Raw genomic sequence first — 18,515 nt, 5'->3', positions numbered from 1 at the left:
AATATACTTCCTAGATATAAAAATTCTTGGACTGGCTGTAGATGTTCATCATACACGTTAATCTTTCATTCTGTTACATCTATCTTTCATTCATTCTGTTACATCTATCTTTCATCATCACCTTTGAATATAAAAAAAAATCCACTGGCTCTAGGCATTCATCGTGTACGTCAATCTTTCATCCTGTTACATCTTTCTCTTATTCAAATATCATACATAACCTTTGACTTACTTTCATTCCTTGACAGCTCATTTTTCATACGTAAATCGTACAACTCAAAACACACTTTTTTGTCCAGTGGGAAGCTTTCGCATTTCTTTTTACCGTAAGCGTTTCATATTAAAAGGGCCCAATTTTTGACAGAGTCAACAGCAAAAAATAATACCTCAACTATCAACAAATTCTACCTCAAAGATTTATTTACATTTCCAACGGGTGGAAATCACTAATACCAGGTTCTACATATGTGCAAACATAAACCTATCTATTATATTATTATGAATAAAATATATCTAATTTTACCGTACCGAATGGCAAATTGTGAAAACAAACATTACGGTTTATTGTACTTATAGATAATATCCACTATTTTTTAATGTTCTTACTGTGTTTTATTTTTTCATTCTTTGTTGTCACGGTATCATTACTATTATAATTATTTAATTTATGGAACAAATGCATTTCGCTTTTCTATTATTTTCGTTTTGTGAATTGTATAAAATAAAATATTATTCTAGATAATTACAAAGAAACTTTAATTTACTAAAAAACTGGTATTTAAACAGTCAAATGATGACAATTTCTTTTCCAAAATCGTGGTAAAAGGCTTGCAATAGAAATATGCACGTTACTCTGGGGACACTTGCCCTATTATCCCCTAAAAAATATTTAAATAGTTGCCAGTAACAAGCACTGAACAAAGACGCGAGGTCGAATAAAGGAAGATATACATAATAATATGCAGTTTGTGCACAGCTGTTTATTTCAGATTCAGCTGATTTTTGTGTACACTTCCAGTTTGGCCTTGCCTGAAATTTGCGTAAATTGCAATATAATCGGGTCTTCCTTTCGTTTATTGTCTATTTGTTTGACGAAAACTCCAAACCTTTTCGCGATTTTATTATAAAAAGCGATCCGATTTGAAACAAAGAAATGAATCGCAGACTTATTCTCGTTGGTAAGCTAGGTTTGTGACGTCACAGGCGAAGTCCCTCAGCCGTGTCGAGGGGAGCCAATGGGCGGAGGGAGGCTCTCCGCAACCCTCGGAGCCTGACAGCCAGGGCGCCCAGCCCGGTAGACATCGGGGCTCCCGCCAGAAGTAAGCCTGGCCTCCACTGACTCGTCGGGGGACGACGGTGCCGGGCCGCAGCCGCCGCGCAAGAGGGCCCGCAGGCTCCCGACCGCCGAGATGCACCAGCCGGGGCAGGGCGCGCCCAACGGCGTGCTGCAGGTGAACGGCGCTCCGCCCTCGGCCTCCCCCGCCGCGCGCAACGGCGACTCCGCCCCGCGCCCCCCGCCCGACCAGTCGAGCCAGGAGATCGTGCGCCTCATCGGCCAGCACCTCAAGGCCAGCGGCTACGAGTGAGCCTCTTCCTACTACCGCTTACTCTTTCCCTCTTTATATATCTGTGTTTGTGTCTGTCACTCTTTGTTGTGAATTGTCTTGCATTATATTACAAATATCATTCATTAAATAACAATGTTCTTGATGCAGTGAATCTCAGTTATAGTGACCTCGGGGAGAGCAAAAATTAGCTATATGTCAAATTCAGATTTTTGAAAACGGTTTCATTACAAAATTACATATAATAACATGTATCTAGAGAAATTTATATTTTTTTGTGTGAAAAGATGCTATCAGATATTTCTGTGTTCATCATACTTTGTATAGTCTCGGACTCCAGCAATGCATTTGTTTCTTGTGCTCATTTGCTTATTGTATTTTGCATACTTATGCGCAATGGAAGTCAATTTCTTAAATTTTCTAAGTCAAACATATTTAATTTAACATCAATAAAATTCAGCCAAGAAAGTATTCTTCAAAAGTCTATTGTTATTCATATTATTTATCATTTCCTATTGTTTAACATCTGCGCAGATGTCATCTTTTCCTGATCATTTGTTCACCTCTTTTCGAGGTTAACCTTAACTCCCCTCAAAGTAAAACATAATATTCCTTTTGGGATGATGACATATTTAAAAAAAAAAAATGACTGGCTACTTTATTCGTGATGGATATAATTTTGTTACATATTTTTTTACAACTGTTTCTCTTTGTTGGGAAATTCGAAAGAACGAGTAATTATATTCATAGAATAATAATTTTATTCTATTCGCTTTGCTATTTAGTAAAACAAATATCCTAATAATTTTTTATATCCTTCGGTGACTTTGTTTCACAACAAAAGATATTTGGCAGATTGTGTTTCCTTTTCATTTTCCTCGATCTAAGTAAATTTGTATTTGTGAAAATTCAATCGACGATAATATTCCAGGAGAACTGCGGAGATGCTGATGGAGGAGACGGGGTGCCATCTGGAGCACCCGGCGGCCGCTACGTTCCGCTATCACGTGCTCCAGGGGGACTGGACCAAGGCGGACCACGACCTCGGGCAGCTGCACCGCCTGCTTGATGGAGAGCGCGACGCCGACCGCCTGGTCGAGATGAAGTTCCTGCTGCTGGAGCAGAAGTACCTGGAGTACCTGGAGGCGGGGCGCGCCCTGGACGCGCTGCACGTGCTGCGCAACGAGCTCACTCCGCTGCAGCACCACACGCCGCGCGTGCACCAGCTGTCCTCCTACATGATGTGCGCCGACAACCGGGAGCTGTACCGGCGCACGGACTGGGCCGGCGCGGGGCCCGCCACGCGCGCGCGAGTGCTGGAGCGCGTGCAGGCGCACTTGCCCGCGCGCCTCATGCTGCCGCCCGCGCGCCTGCTGGCGCTGCTCTCGCAGGCGCTGGCGCGGCAGGCGGAGCGCTGCCGCTTCCACACGGCGGCGCTGCTCCCGCCAGCCGGCCAGCTGCCGCCCGGCGCCTCCCTGCTGCAGGACCACGCCTGCTCGCGAGATACGTTTCCGGCGCACCCGCTGCAGGTACTGACCTCTCTTCTTTCTCGTGTCGCAGCTTCCCCTACTGCGCACTAACAGTCCGCTTTCACCGCAGGTTCTCAACGACCACTGCGACGAGGTGTGGTTCTGCAAGTTTTCGCCGGACGGAATGAAGCTGGCAACCGGTTCTAAGGACACTACTGTCATGATATGGGATGTGGATCCCCAAACCTTGAAGCTATCACACAGGTATGCCCTCTGCACTTTTACTGTTTTATTTTATAAGTAAATTAGCCATACAAACGTAGGCTGAAATAAAAAATAAATTAAATTGTTGGGCAATAAAAAATAAACCTGGCTACCCAATTTACAATGAATAATAAAATGTTCCTTGAAAAAAAACAAATATATGTATTTATCATTTTCAAAAGGAAAACTCTGGAAGGCCACTCCCAGGGAGTGTCGTGCCTGGCGTGGAGCCCCGACTCGCGTCATCTCATAGTAGCCGGTCCCGAGGACTCCCCGGAAGTGTGGATATGGAACATGGAGGTCAGTGCCTTGTTTTGTGTACCCATTAGATGTCAGCTTGTGGAAATGTGGATCCACCGGTGATATTGGTGTTGTGTTTCAGACGGAGGAGTTGGTGAAGAAGGTGTCGCACTCGCAGGACGACAGCCTGACGGCCGTTGCCTGGCACCGCGACGGCACCAAGTTTGTGGCTGGCGGCATGCGAGGACAGTTCTACCAGTGCAATCTAGAGGTGAAATCTTTTTCATTAATTAATTTGGCAGTCGCTTTATAGTAATATATATCCATTTTTGATGTCCGACTTTCTCTGGGGAGTGGGTTCTTTTAACATGAAAATAATTTTTTTTCTTCATTATATCGATGAAGATAGAAATAATTTTAAAATAATTTTTACAAAAAAAACCCCTATTTCAAATATTTTTCAATTATGACAAAATTACACGCAAATATCCACAGATGTCTTTGCTATACAAGTCACATCATACACTAACTGATAAACGGACTTCGGCGTTCATTAACGTCGATACTCCTTTAAGGAAAATTCGCACTGACGTTTATTTACGTCCTTACTCCCGGACAGTTTGAATTCAGCTTCACATACTGTGTTTGAAAATCATCCAGAATGCATTGAAATATGTGTCACAATAGATTTTACAAAACACAAAAAAAAACTTTTTGGTAATTTATGTATTTTAATGATATAATGTATTGTTTATTTAATTTTTTGATTTGACAATGGGTTCCATAATTTAAGCATTTTGAATATAGCTCTTGATTGAGGTCACTGGTGCCCCCCATGGCGCTGCGGTCCAACACAGGCGAGGTCACCGGTGCCTCCCCATGGCGTTAAACCTGTTAATAATTACAATTTGCTTGTCGACTGGTGGGTCGAAGCATGTCTCAATCCCCTTTGTGGCGTTCCAGGGCTCCATCCTGTACAGCTGGGAGGGGGTGCGGGTGAACGCTCTGGCGTATCGTGCCGACGGGCGCACTGTGCTCGCTGCCGACACACACAACAGGATACGCTCCTACGACTTTGAGGATCTCACCGATGCCAATGTGTAAGTCAACCATTCTATCTGCTCCTTCATTTGACTATGTAGGACACTGGTATATGAGGGATATTTTAAAATGAATTTTTTTTAAATTTAATACTCCCCAAATTCACCTTATAATTATTAACTCATTGGTTATGGCGAGGCTTGAAAGAAATGTAATTTGATGCGGGCGATATTAGATCGCATCGAATGATGACTTTTAGACATATTTTGTAACCATAAAAGAATCAATAATATTTTTGTATTATAGTTACACCTATCTGCTATATAGCAAAGCAAACATGACAAGAAATTAGACGTTTAAGACCTGTTTTTTGTATATGAAGTTGAAGGTATCCAAAATGCACAATAATGTGCACACCGGTGCCGCATACCTAAGGTTTTTGAAACGCACAAATATGTGCATGCATAGGTTTTTTTTTTGTAATTTTTAAAAATCTATTTTTGAACATGCACAATATTTCTAAAAAATATAAATATTTTACGTTAGTGCATTTTCTAAAGATGATTAGAATTTTATCATAATTCAAAAAGTATTATCAAATTCTGCCTTTTGTAAAGATGTTTTCATTCATAAGTTTTGGTAATTTTACATAAGAAAAAATATTTAGGCTGAATGTCAAAATAAAATTTTGACAAAAGAGAATCAAAACAAACAAAAATTTATTGCCTGAATATTTTTTTAAATATTTATTTTTAGTAATTTTAAATTACCAATTTTTTCCTCTGCATTTTTTTGTTGTTTTAAGATAGATATGAATACAATTTGAAATCAATTTAGACCATACTTTTGTGCAAGTAACAGGAAAGTAAGTTTACACATATTACAAGTTATCACTGTAACTTGTGTCGGTTTGTGGTCCCGTGGTTAGTGTCGCGGACTCTTAAGTCAGAGTTTCTCGGTTCGAACCCACTCTACCACAATTTGAAACCTATTTCTAATAATGAGCCGCTTAGGCTCACAGAAATACTTGAAAATTGAAAAATACTTGAAAATGAAATTGAAATATATGTGTAAATAAAAATATTTCTCTTTAAAAGAAAAAAAAATGGTATGAAGAATTTGAATCTACGTATTAATTTTACATTGATTGATTCCACTTGTTAAAATTAATTTAATTTTTTTTTTGCCCAAAAATAATTTTTGGTCTAATCGGGCGGTTATTTCCATTTACTTTTAAAGTATTTTATTTTAATATTATATGTACTTATAATGATGATATAACTATGATAATAATGTAATAATTGGTAATTAATGCATTGTTATTATGTAAATATAATAAAACATTCCAAGTGCTGAGATTTCTTGATGCAATTTGTGAAAGAATGATAATCAGGTAGGTAGTTACATCAATTTATTTGAGAAAAATAAAACAAAAGTTTTCTTTTAAAATTGTTAAATAAATAACTTTACCGTAAATATACTTTTTCGTGTTTGTGTTAAAAATACTTGGGTTGTTTGCACTAACATTATTACCCCTCTTTTTATTATTTCGACTCATTCCTAGATCAACTAAATTGACTCATTCCATAAATCGACTCATTTTAAAATAAACGCATGATCTGGAAACAAAAATATTATATTAATAATTATATTATTTTTTCCTGATTACTGTATTATTTTGACAAGGTTTACTAAAATAAAACTGTCTTTATCTATCTGGCATTTACAAAAAAAATGGAATAAAGGCGTTTTTGAGAGTATTGTGAGCTACGAATTGTCAATTTTTAGTTTATTTATTTGTTTAAATAAAATAACAAAAGATGCAACTTATTATTTGCTTTTGGATGGAAAACGACAGCTAATCAGTATAAATATAATGAAAAATAACAAGAGTTTATGTGCTCTTTCTGTGGCATTGCATTTTGTGGCTCACATTGGTATATCAAGGAGGGGTCGATGTGTAGAAGATTGCATGCGTTTTTGATTATATATGGTATCTAAGAATTTTTATTTGCAGTTAATCTGCATCGCTATTGTCATAATAATTATTTGATTTGATTTGTAATTCTGCAACAACTTGATGACCATGTAAAAACTAGAAATACAATAAGTTTTTTTGTTTTTTTTTTTTAATTTCCAAATAGCGGTGTGTAGTACATTTGTTTCTATGTAGGCATAAGTCACTAACTAACAATTGCTTTGGTTTTGTTTGTTATCTAATAACGCATAACACCAAACGTGCAACTTTTGAATGTAGGTTTTCTTTTTCTAAATTTAATTTCAATTATGTACTTAGTTTATGAAATAATATTAACTTCATAGTACATACATACAAATGTCAAACTTGCTAGTTGGTGATTTTTGCTTGCACGGATATGATATTGTATAAATGATTGGTGTGTATTAATATGTACGGGTACGGCTGTAGGATTCAGGAGGAGAACCCCGTGATGGCGTTCAGCCTAAACGCGAGCGGCACGCTGGCCCTGCTGAATGTGGCGACGCAGGGCGTGCACCTGTGGGACGTAGCGGCGCGCTCGCTGGTGCGGCGCTATCGCGGCCTGTCGCAGGGCCACTTCACCATCCACTCCTGCTTCGGGGGCGCCAATCAGGACTTTATCGCTAGCGGCAGCGAGGACCACAAGGTGTACATCTGGCACGTGCGCGAGGAGGAGCCCGTCGTGGTGCTCACCGGCCACTCGCGCACTGTCAACTGCGTCAGCTGGAACCCCGCCTTCCCCTCGCTGCTGGCCTCCGCCTCCGACGACTGCACCGTGCGCCTCTGGGGGCCCGCCCCCTCCTAATGCTCCCGCCCACTCCCTCTAACTGTGTCACTCTATTATTCACATTTACCCCTCTACTGTCGCTCCACTCGTCATGTCCGTGCCCTACTCGCCCCCGACTCGTAATAATTCTATATCTCTTTCCATTATCCCGAATGCGACTCGATAACGAATATAATAATTAAAAATTTTGTGGGATATAAGGCTGCAGGATTACAGAAATATAAATGGTAGCGGGTGGCTCCGTGTAATAAGTACGTTTACTATAAAATAATGTGTATGCTATTTTTATGATGTGTAATAATAAAAAATATTTAGTGATGAAAGTGAACTCAAAACTACGTAAATGTAATATTTCTAGCTTTTAATTTTATGTGTACTGATAAAAAAATCTGTTTTTGTACTGAAAAATTTTGCGTGTACTGAAAAAAAAGTATATTATGTAAGTTGACCGTCAATGGAATAACTAATCTGCGCGGAATTACTTATTCTTGACAAATACGGCGAGTGACTTGCGGAGAGAAATGCATTCGGTCTCGGTGCCAATACAGCGAGTGACTGGCAGAGAGAACCAAATTCGGTCTCGGTGCAAATACAGCGAGTGACCGGCAGAGAGAACCAAATTCGGTCTCGGTGCAAATACAGCGAGTGACCGGCAGTGAGAACCACATTCGGTCTTGGTGCAAATACAGCGAGTGACATGCAGAGAGAACGCATTTGGTCTCGGTGCAAATAAAGTGCTTGTACGTTGAGAATGTACGAATTACCAAAACACCAATAGATTTGTATCAGTGCCTACGCGGGCCAGGACTTCCGCGCCACCCTTCGGACAGTTTCCTCGTATTAATCGAGCCTTTCTCCGATATGTACTAACACTTATGTACTGCGTGATTATTTGCCTTTTTTAACTACATGTGTTTGGAATATCATAAATAGCTATTTTATTTAATGACAGATGTGATAACGTTTTAAGCATATTTATATTTCATATTATTTAGAAAGGTATAATTTGATAACTTATTTTTTATTTTGATAACCTCATCACGAGTATCTGTCTAGTGACCGCGGAGATTAGTTTCCCCCGCCATCCGTACTTACCGGTCTGCTGATAGTCGCACACGGACAGTCACTAGAACTTTACCTATTGGAGATTTTGCATGAACACCCGTTAAATATTACTTTCGTGTCTACCGCTCTTTTCATTTTTAAATTTTTACTAAATTGGACTTTTGTAATTTTATTTGGAATGTCATAAAAAAAATTGGGAGCAAATTGTGTTTTATTTTTATTTTTTATATCTCTACTTATATGTGACACAATGGTATCTTCTTTTGCTTGTGCCTTGTCAGACCCCCCAACGTTGGCGATCATTCTGGCAAAGGCTTCGCAGTCCTGCGCCAGCTAGAACAACTCTACACCCCTCTTATCCCAGTAATATTAATGGTATTTTATAAAATTATGCACTTTTGTCTCAAAAGATGTTGTCGGATTGTTTGCCATTATTTTATCTTCACGTTGCATTTATACAATGTATAATGGACGTTCGAGTGGTGTAATAAGAAATGAATGCATGGTTAAGTATATAAAATATATCGCTCACTCCTTTCAAGAACGTCATAAATCAAAATACTTGATTTTTGAGGAGAATGTTTTTAATGTTTAAAAATATAATACAATTTATTAAAAATAAATGTCAAGCCACTTATTAAACTTTTTACTGTGTAACAGATCTTTTTAGGTAAAATCTGAAGGTTTTTTCTCCATTTGAAAAATATTTAGTATATTTAAAAAAATACTTAAATAATACCTTTTCTTCAAATTGCAAAAACAACAGTTTCTGCCCTGTAGCGGTTAAATATTAAGTTAAAAATATGCCTCTTTTGCTGGGATATAGTACATTTTCTGGGCATTCCGAAAACATGCACAACTGAAAATTGACGATTTTTGATTTATGACATTGTTGAAAGGAGTGAGCGATATGTGTAGTAATCAAATCATAAGGTGTATTGAGATGGTTTTGACACGAGGAATGAACGAATGGTAAAACGAATATGTAGTCGAAAGTAGAAGTAAAGGAAATCTAAGCAGGATTAAGTACTTAAAATGCACTTGTTGTGATTCGGAATAATCAGCAAATATGTGAGGAGATAATGAATGTGGATAATGAATGTGTGAATAAAGAATGTCCATAAAGATAGACTGATGTGGCGTTACATACTCTTTGCCTTCCCCTGATATTTAGTATGTTTTAAACAAAAACATCAATAAAAGAATCCTCATGCGCAAGGTGACACTATTAGAATACATCAATTCTAGCCTTTGTGTACTATGCTTTGTATACTACCATAGTTGGTGCTGAGTCATATCAAAAAGATGTGAGCTGAATCAACATACAATGGAGGTTAAGTATGGATATAGGTAGGTTCTCCTTAAAGAATTTATCCACCAGGAGTTCATGAATATGATAGCATTATTGCAGTCAAATGGATAAACTAATTTTACAGAATAAATCTGGTTACTAATTATTAGAATTTGTAATTAAGTGTTGGATCTTTTTTTAAATATTATACCATTAGCTTATATATTATGTGTTCAGTATACATGGAATTTAAAATAGATGTCTTGAGATATTTAATTTTAAGGTTTATTATTTACTTCTTTCATAGTTTTTTCTTTAATATTTGCATTAGTTATCAATAGTACATTCTACCAGAATACAAAAGATAAAATGTCATTTAGGGCGGGATTTAATGTGCAAATGTGAAGAAATTGCATTCTGCATGTAAACTGATATACTTTTTATTGTTGTAAAATTAGCAATTGTTATCATGATAATTATTGTGATTAAATGATAGTACCAGGCTTAAATTAATAATTGCTATCTCCCCTCATCAGAATTAGTTATCATAAAATATTATATTATACAATAAAAATATAGACAATACAGCCTATTTTGCCAGAATCACTCTCAAACGAGTGACGGCTTGTATGAAACATTCTTAATTTTTTCAAATTGTGATACCTTGATTAGTAATTTTGGGTTCATCTTTATTTCAAGCGCTATAAAATAAATTATCAACAAAGTAAGAACTAATCAAAAATATAAAATGACAAACACCGTTTCTAGGTACTTGTGCCCCATGCTTCCCAATAGTTTTTTTTTGTCCAGGACCTACCCAATACATTTTTTTTGTAATAAATAACAGTTGGTAATAAAGACATTTTAACCAACATACAGAACATAATAATACAATTTGGTTTCAAATGTCAAATTGACGTTTCGGCGGAGTTCTTTATTTCTCGTTTTTATGTACAGATTTTGAATAGTATTATGGTTATATATGGAGTGTATATTGTCAGCAAATCCGGTGGTTTAATTTTTAATCATGATCACAATGTTCCAAAAATTGAGACAGAGAAGACTTTCGGATACCCTTTAGACGTAAAGCTTCAATATGAGAATAAAAAGGTAGTTGTGGCATTTGGACAGAGAGATGGCATAAACGGTAACTATATTTATCATATTATTGAACATATTACTTGAAAATATCAAGTCCTCTCTGTGTACTTGTTATGACAGTGTTTTAAAGTTATTATAGAGTGAATATGTCATCAAATTAATAACACTTAATTCTTAATTGCATAAAATATGTTTGAGGTAGTAATGTATTTAAAGAAGTATATAATTTTTTTATCGAGTCTGGTGCTTAAATTACTCTTCTTCCAGTCACTATCCTAATCAAGTGGTGCATAGGGCACTACATCAGAATGACGCAGTCCGTCGTTGATTTTATGAAAGCATGAATCAGTCTTGTAATATATTTCATTATACTGCCTGAAAGCAGATCTATGATTGACAATCACACTACTCAATTTTCGGAATCCCTAGATATATTGATCAAACTCGTGACACAGTTCATGTGAGTTCACTACCGACATCTAGTGGCGTGCAAAGAGTTTTTTTTAACAGGGTAGGCAGTAGGGTTGGGTAGGGATAAGGCATAGTAGGCACTGGTCGTGTTTCTACATGAAATGCGAGTAAACCAGAGTAGGCACTGCTTTTCTGCCTATATAAAATGAGTAGTCCACTTGCGAACCAAGTTATGTTAAAAAATTAAGTTTTTTAAAAAATGGCTCCAATCAGTAAAAAATTAAAAATATTAACGTCCATATTTAACATAATCTACCAAAACTCATCAAGTTAGAAATAAAATGGAATAGAAAAATCAATAATCTTGTAAAACTCGCTGATTGATTGACAGTTCACTTTCTAAAACCCCTCAAAAAAGCTCAAATCGGTAGAAGATTTAATATTCTACCGGCTGTCACCATTGGCTAAAAAACTAAATTTTTTAACATAATGTGCTTTGCAAGTGGACTACTTAAATGCACGCCTTTGCCGACATCTATGTTGGAATAGGGAAACCCTTTTTAAGCAAAGACTCTTTTCGGATAAACCAGGAAACCGATTATGCTGGATTTTTTTCACTATCCATCCTGGAAAATCGGGAGGGTACTGTATTATTAAATTAGTGTGTCTTTTCTTTAGTGGGGCACGTTCTGCTGTCGGTGAACGGTTCTCCGGTGACGGGGCGCCAGCTGGAGGACGGGCGGGACGTGTTTGACATCATCGAGAAGAAGGAGAGCTACCCGCTGAGCTTGAGGTTCGGGCGCCTGAAGATGACCACCAACGAGAAGATATTCCTGGCCAGCATGTTCTACCCGCTGTTCGCCATCGCCAGCCAACTGAGTCCGGAACTCCGGAGCTCCGGAATAGAGACTCTAGAAGCCGACACATTCAAGCTCTATTGTTTTCAAACTCTTACAGGTATATTTTTTGATTGCTAATAAATATTATGCACACAGATATCAACTTTTTTATAATTTGTACTTTCAACATATATAATATTAGATTCAATATGTATGTAGATTCAACGAGAATGAGTTATTGTCTAAAAAGATATGATAAATTAGATAAAAATGCGGAATGCACATTGGGTGTAAAGAAATTACATTATGATATAAAAATGAAGTCCTAAAGTTGATTTTTAAATACTAGTATTACATATATTATATGAAGTAGATACTGTGACATTCCAGGTCTATGTGCATGCGTGCATGCGTGCATGTGTGCATGTGTGTGTGTGCGTGCGTGCATGCATGCGTGCGTACTTTAAAATATTAAAATGTTGTAGGAAATTTTTCACTGTAATATTTATTTAATATACAAGTGCAAGTTGTGAAAATTTTTAATATCACATGTCTGAAATATGGTTATGCTTTTTTAAGTCAATTATAATAATCATGATCAATTCATGAATTATTTTTGACAGACGACAGTTCAAGAGTTGCGACAATAGGTCCCCATTTTGTGGAATCACAAAAAGTTTGAAATTTTAAGAAGAGAAAATGTAAAATACCAATCCATCGAAAGATGTTAGTGTATTTTTTTTTTGATTAACGAATTATTTCATTGCAGGTGTAAAGTTCATGGTAGTAACGGAGCCAAACCAAGCAGGAATGGATGTGATCCTGCGGAGAATATACGAGCTGTACTCTGACTACGCTTTGAAGAATCCATTCTATTCGTTGGAGATGCCGATCCGCTGCGAACTCTTCGAAACTAATTTACAAAGTTTATTAGATACCATAGACAAATCTGGAATTACAGCTCTTTAGAATATTTATAATAAACCTATTCCCAATTTATTTATAAGATCAATATATTTATGAAAATATGATATGTGTTTTATTTCTATTTTGTTACATGGGTTTCTACTCATTTATTTCCCTAAAAAAATAACATGTTCACTACATGTTAAATGTGGTTTTTAATGATGCTTATCAATTTTTTAAATAAAAAAAAAATACAAATAAAGATCATGATTGTAATTAGAAAGCGATTAACTGTGGGTTTCGTGTAATAAATATTGGTGTGATGGAAACAGTTTCATTTCCATGCATGATATTTACAGTACTGCCATCTGTAGTTAAATAGATTTACCAGAATGCCCATGCAATATCTGTGGTCAGAGATCTGCGTTACTGCCATCTATATTTCAGTAGATTTATTAGCAGACTCCTTTTATAATCATACGTACAACTCAGCGAATAGGGCTAAAACGGCATTACTGTCATCTATTTTTGAGTGGATTTACTAATAAACTTATCCAATAATCTCAACCTGAATGGCGAACTCTTCTGGTAAATAGTTAAATCATGATAAATTTTTGTACAAAAGCCATCTCTAGTCGAGTAGATCGTTATTAATTTTGTTACGCTTTTTCCACTGTGAAGTATTAGAGATAAGAGCTAATTACGCGTTTTGACCGAAATTTAAGACATTTTACTAGGTTTATTCATACACTTTTGCTAATCATAGCTAATCTATGGCTTTGTATTATAGAAAAGCTTGAACATCGGCATGTATTCTAACCTCTCACAATTGCCATGTGTACATTATTTTACAACATTTTGAGTGTGTCCAAATACTTGTTCACAAAATCTGGATTATCTCCAATTACAGGAGTTATTTTCATATTATTTTTTGACATCTCATCAAAGATGAAGAAGAATATGGAAGTCTGGGCATTTACGGGGCTGACGACCGTCATAGGCTGGTTTAAGTGATCACTTTACACACGTGTAACATTCGCCAATTCTACCCATTATTGACAACCACACTACTCAAATTCTTGGAAGTTCTATATTTATGAACCAATTTAGAAACCTCGTTCTTGAATCACTAGAACTTCACTAGAGACATCTATTGGTGAGATGAATTTGAGTAGTGTGGTTGTCAATAATGGGTAGAATTGGTGAATGTTACACGTGTGTAAAGTGATCACTTAAACCAGCCTATGACGGTCGTCAGCCCCGTAAATGCCCAGACTTCCATATTCTTCTTCATCTTTGATGAGATGTCAAAAAATAATACATTATTTTAAATTACCGCAATCATTATCTTTCATTGAATGTCTCTGTTACACGTACACCTCTCAAACTATTTAAATCTACGTTTCAAAAGTTTAAAGATCGCTTTTAAAGACCACCAAAATATTAATGCATTGGAGGAAGATTTATGGTTTAAATGTTAAATGTTTAATAAATGTACATTTTAAAAAATTATTTCTATAATTGACTTCGGCCATAACTAAATAATGTAAATACACATGTATCCGAGTAGTTTTATTTTCATTTCACGTAAATTGAACTAGCTTGAAGAGATTTCCTTTTATTGTTTTTCTTTGGCAGCATTCCAAATGCTTCTATAAAAATATGTAAGCTTTTTGAACGCTGTAGAAGAAACAGGAAAACCCAACATAAAACTTTTTTCAAGATAGAGCTATACTTAACATTACCACTTTAAAATACCCAGTCTGTTATGTCTATGTACTTCATGCATACATATACACACACACACACACACATATATATATATATATATATATATATATATATATATATATATATATATATATATATATATATATATATGTATATATATAAAAAAAAAATATATATATATATATATATATATATATATATATAATATAAATATATATATATATATATATATATATATATATATATATATATATATATATATAAATATATATATATATATATATATATATATATATATATATATATATATATATATATATATATATATATATATATATATATATATATATATATATATATATATATATATATATATATATATATATAATATATATATATATATATATATATATATATATATATATATATATATATATATATATATATATATATATATATATATATATATATATATATATATATATATATATATATATACAAGCCTGACGATCAAGATAACACTGTGTTGATATGATGCAGTGTCCTATGCATTATTATTGCGTGCGGATAAGAAGAGAAGATTACAAATGATACAGCAAAAAATCAAATAATTGAAAAAGGATCATAAATTTACATATATATTATGTACATAATAATTACAATTCACCATAATGTGCCCCCAGTGAGTTTTCCCGTGCCGAGGGCACATTTTACTGCAATCAAATACGGCATGGCCGAATGATGCGATCAATTTCAGATCGACCCAACTCCATTATCCATCTATGAATAACTCTTTTATATTTAGTTTATATTTTTAATGGCTTAATGGATAATAAGTTTATATTTTTAATGACTTTATGGATAATGGGAGCAGGTTGTTCAACTTTATTTTATAATACTCTAAGTTCTTTTGACTAAAAGATGTGTGTGTTAGGTTTCATTTGATCTTGCAGTTCTTCTTTATGGTAACGCACTGCAATTCAGCAGTGCGTTACCATAAAGTGTGTTTGTTAATTGTGACTTGTGTGGTTCATATGTACGAGTATAAATATAGTATTAATAAGGTATCCAGGTATCCTATGCGTGCAGAGGCTGCTGGAATAATTATTTAATTTAATTCAAGATTTAGAGAAGCTTACGAGTTATAGAATTGGAGAAGGTATTAGGGAGTAATCAGTTGGAGGGGGCGGCGTGGGAACATTCCGCAGCCTCACATTCCTGCATACATTACGAGGATTGGACCAGAAACCCTACTGTATACACAATTAGCTAAAAGAAAAACCCACAGTTAATTTCTTTCATTTCATATTTTTTTAAATGAAGCGATGAGAATGTTAAAAATCTACTAAATAACAATGCAATCGAAAACATTGAAAATGATGGAAGATAGTATTTGTCAAGAAGCAGGCTGTCTGTCATGAGCAATGTTTAGTGTTGCGTATGTTGCTGTTACGTACAAAAAATGGCGTTACGTAAAACAGTAAAATAGTTTGATAACATGTAGTATAAATTAAGAAATATTTTAATAAAGTAAAATAAGAAAAATTAAAGAAAAAAGTGAAATAGTAGAGTGAGAGTAGGAGACCATTGAATATAAAATTCTTTGAGGAATTATTCATTCATACACAGGACGACTCATAGGACACATCGCTCAGTCCTTTCAGCAACGTCATAAATATCAAAGAAACTTGATTTTTCAGGAGATCGTTTTTAAAGTTTAAAAATATAATGAAATGTTTTAAAAATAAATATCAAGCAACTTGTTCAATTTTTTACTGTGCAAAAGATCTTTTTAGGTAAAACCAGAAGGTTTTTTCTCCATTTGAAAAATATTTAGTATATTTAAAAAAAATAATTAAACAATACCTTTTCTTCAAAATGCAAAACAACTGTAGCAAATAAATATTATGTTAAAAATATGCAGCTTTCGCTGGGATGTAGTACATTTTCTAGGCGTTCCGAAGACATGCACAACTGAAAATTTACGATTTTTTATATATGACGTTGTTGAAAGGAGTGAGCGATATGTCATATGAACCTTTGAGGCTGCAAACTTTACCCCAAGGTTTAGAAAAATAGTTAAATAAATGAATCAATCATCTCATCAGATTTCCAACTCATAATTTACGAGAAGATTTCACTCTGGTGTACAATTTAAAACGTAAACAAGTTTTATTTAATTGTTTTTCATGTTAAAAATAATCGTTAACCAATTTCATACAATAAACCCACGAATAGCTTAAGTGGAATCCTAAGACCATACTCACAAATACAGAATTCAACCAATGGCCGACCGCCGGAAAGGTAACACGTCTTTCCACGCTCGATTTTTTTAAAATAATGTATATTGGATATTGGTATGTTTTTTAGAATAAATTTATAAAGAAAAAAAAAATTAACTCCTTACTTTTCAATAGCTTTTTTCTTTTCAAAACCATATAATTTTTTCAAAGAAAAACTATTTTTTTTCAATACAAAAACGGAGTTTAATAAAATAAGAATTACCTACGTTAAATGTTTTCATTAATTGATTCGGTAGTCACTTTGTGGTAAAATCTATAAATTTTTAATTAATGTATTACTTAGAAAATGATGCTTACGGTGTTTGAAAATGATGCGGAATGCATCGAAATACGTGTCACAGTAGATTTGAAGAAAAAGTGGTATTTACGTAAAATGTTACCTGGGTTTAGAGAAAATTTAGTTGCTATTTAACGAATACATACATGCCTTAAGAAAAATAGAATTAGGAATATAGAAAAAATGAGAGAAGAACTCAACTAGTTACCAATAAAAATGAGACTTTTTTATATTATGCTAATTTTTAAACATATTTTTTTAAACGTTAAAATGCTTATATTCTTTAAGAATAAAATAGTTAGAAACAAAAAAAACATATAAATAAATAAGACTGCCATTAAAAAAAAACAAAATCACAAAATTGTGATATATTTAAGGGTTAAAAATGTATGATGAGATGCCAGAATATATGAAAAATGAAAAAAATCAGAAAGAATTTAAAAATAAATGCTTTGTGTACTGTAAGAAGATAATATATATATATAATGTAAATTAAATCTAAATAATAGTTTGTGTTAAATGTAATATAAGATAACTGCAGAAAAAAACAAATCCGTTTATATTAAAAAGGGTACCATCGATGAATGGGTCTCTGCGGTCAGATTTTAAGAATTAAATGTGTTATTAGGGCCCGTTTATATTTTCCCGATAATGTATTTCCTCCATCCGCTGGGAGCGTCGGATAGCGACCTCCTTTCTGGGAACGGGAAGGCAGCAAGCCGGAAGATGAGCTTTCTGATATCATTACCGATGGTCGAACAGTGATCACTGATCGCTGACCGCCAGCCTCACGCGGAGAGAGGAGAGATCACTTCAAGGAATCGCCGAACCAATTATAAGGTATGTACTGCCATTAATCTTATAGGAATTCCTAGAATCGTCCTGGCGGTATTAGATGAATTATAGGCTATGGCGATGCCTCGTATAACGCACGTAATTCGTTAGAGGAGAAAATTCGTTATGTGAAACGCGTTTTCCATAACAATAAATGTTAAAAAAATATTCGTTCTGTGGCATTAAATATGCTACTGTAACATAAAAAATATATGTATATAAGGTGTTTCAACTTAATATGAAACATCTATTGTTATTTTTTTTTGAAAGCAAAAAGTCTGAGCTCAAATAAATACCTTACTAATTTCTCAAATGGTAGCACCACTATCTGCTATAATTCCAAATGATGCATGTGGAAGGTAAGCGAGATCACTACATATATACAGGTTTCA

At 34.7% G+C, this 18,515-nt stretch overlaps 2 protein-coding genes across 2 annotated transcripts; both read left to right on the top strand.

Moving 5' to 3' along the window:
* Positions 1-947: 947 nt before the first annotated feature.
* Positions 948-8,635, top strand: LOC148306169 (WD repeat-containing protein 26). Its single transcript, XM_088265506.1, has 7 exons — positions 948-1,582; positions 2,497-3,094; positions 3,165-3,298; positions 3,481-3,598; positions 3,681-3,809; positions 4,502-4,638; positions 7,008-8,635. The coding sequence occupies exons 1-7, from the start codon at positions 1,410-1,412 to the stop codon at positions 7,381-7,383; spliced, it is 1,665 nt and encodes a 554-aa protein (XP_088121632.1). The 5' UTR covers positions 948-1,409; the 3' UTR covers positions 7,384-8,635.
* A 1,974-nt stretch (positions 8,636-10,609) lies between these two features.
* Positions 10,610-13,100, top strand: Trs23 (trafficking protein particle complex subunit 4-like protein Trs23). The gene is made up of 3 exons (XM_088265504.1): positions 10,610-10,868; positions 11,912-12,190; positions 12,842-13,100. Exons 1-3 carry the CDS (start codon positions 10,694-10,696, stop codon positions 13,039-13,041), a joined length of 654 nt encoding a protein of 217 aa, XP_088121630.1. The 5' UTR covers positions 10,610-10,693; the 3' UTR covers positions 13,042-13,100.
* The last annotated feature ends 5,415 nt before the right edge of the window (positions 13,101-18,515 follow it).

This window comes from Brachycentrus maculatus, unplaced genomic scaffold (assembly GCF_059751285.1).
Source record: "Brachycentrus maculatus isolate JH-2025_06_01 unplaced genomic scaffold, ASM5975128v1 h1tg000247l, whole genome shotgun sequence".
Taxonomy (NCBI): domain Eukaryota; kingdom Metazoa; phylum Arthropoda; class Insecta; order Trichoptera; family Brachycentridae; genus Brachycentrus; species Brachycentrus maculatus.
This window is presented reverse-complemented; position numbering and strand designations above follow the sequence as displayed.

Excerpts from the sequence above, each read along its gene's own strand:
- LOC148306169 (XM_088265506.1), top strand. The coding sequence starts at position 1,410 with ATGCACCAGCCGGGGCAGGGCGCGCCCAACGGCGTGCTGCAGGTGAAC. Across the intron at positions 3,095-3,164 it reads TTCCGGCGCACCCGCTGCAG|GTTCTCAACGACCACTGCGA; the intron begins GTACTGACCTCT and ends CTTTCACCGCAG. Across the intron at positions 4,639-7,007 it reads GATCTCACCGATGCCAATGT|GATTCAGGAGGAGAACCCCG; the intron begins GTAAGTCAACCA and ends GTACGGCTGTAG.
- Trs23 (XM_088265504.1), top strand. The coding sequence starts at position 10,694 with ATGGTTATATATGGAGTGTATATTGTCAGCAAATCCGGTGGTTTAATT. Across the intron at positions 10,869-11,911 it reads ACAGAGAGATGGCATAAACG|TGGGGCACGTTCTGCTGTCG; the intron begins GTAACTATATTT and ends TCTTTTCTTTAG. Across the intron at positions 12,191-12,841 it reads TTGTTTTCAAACTCTTACAG|GTGTAAAGTTCATGGTAGTA; the intron begins GTATATTTTTTG and ends ATTTCATTGCAG.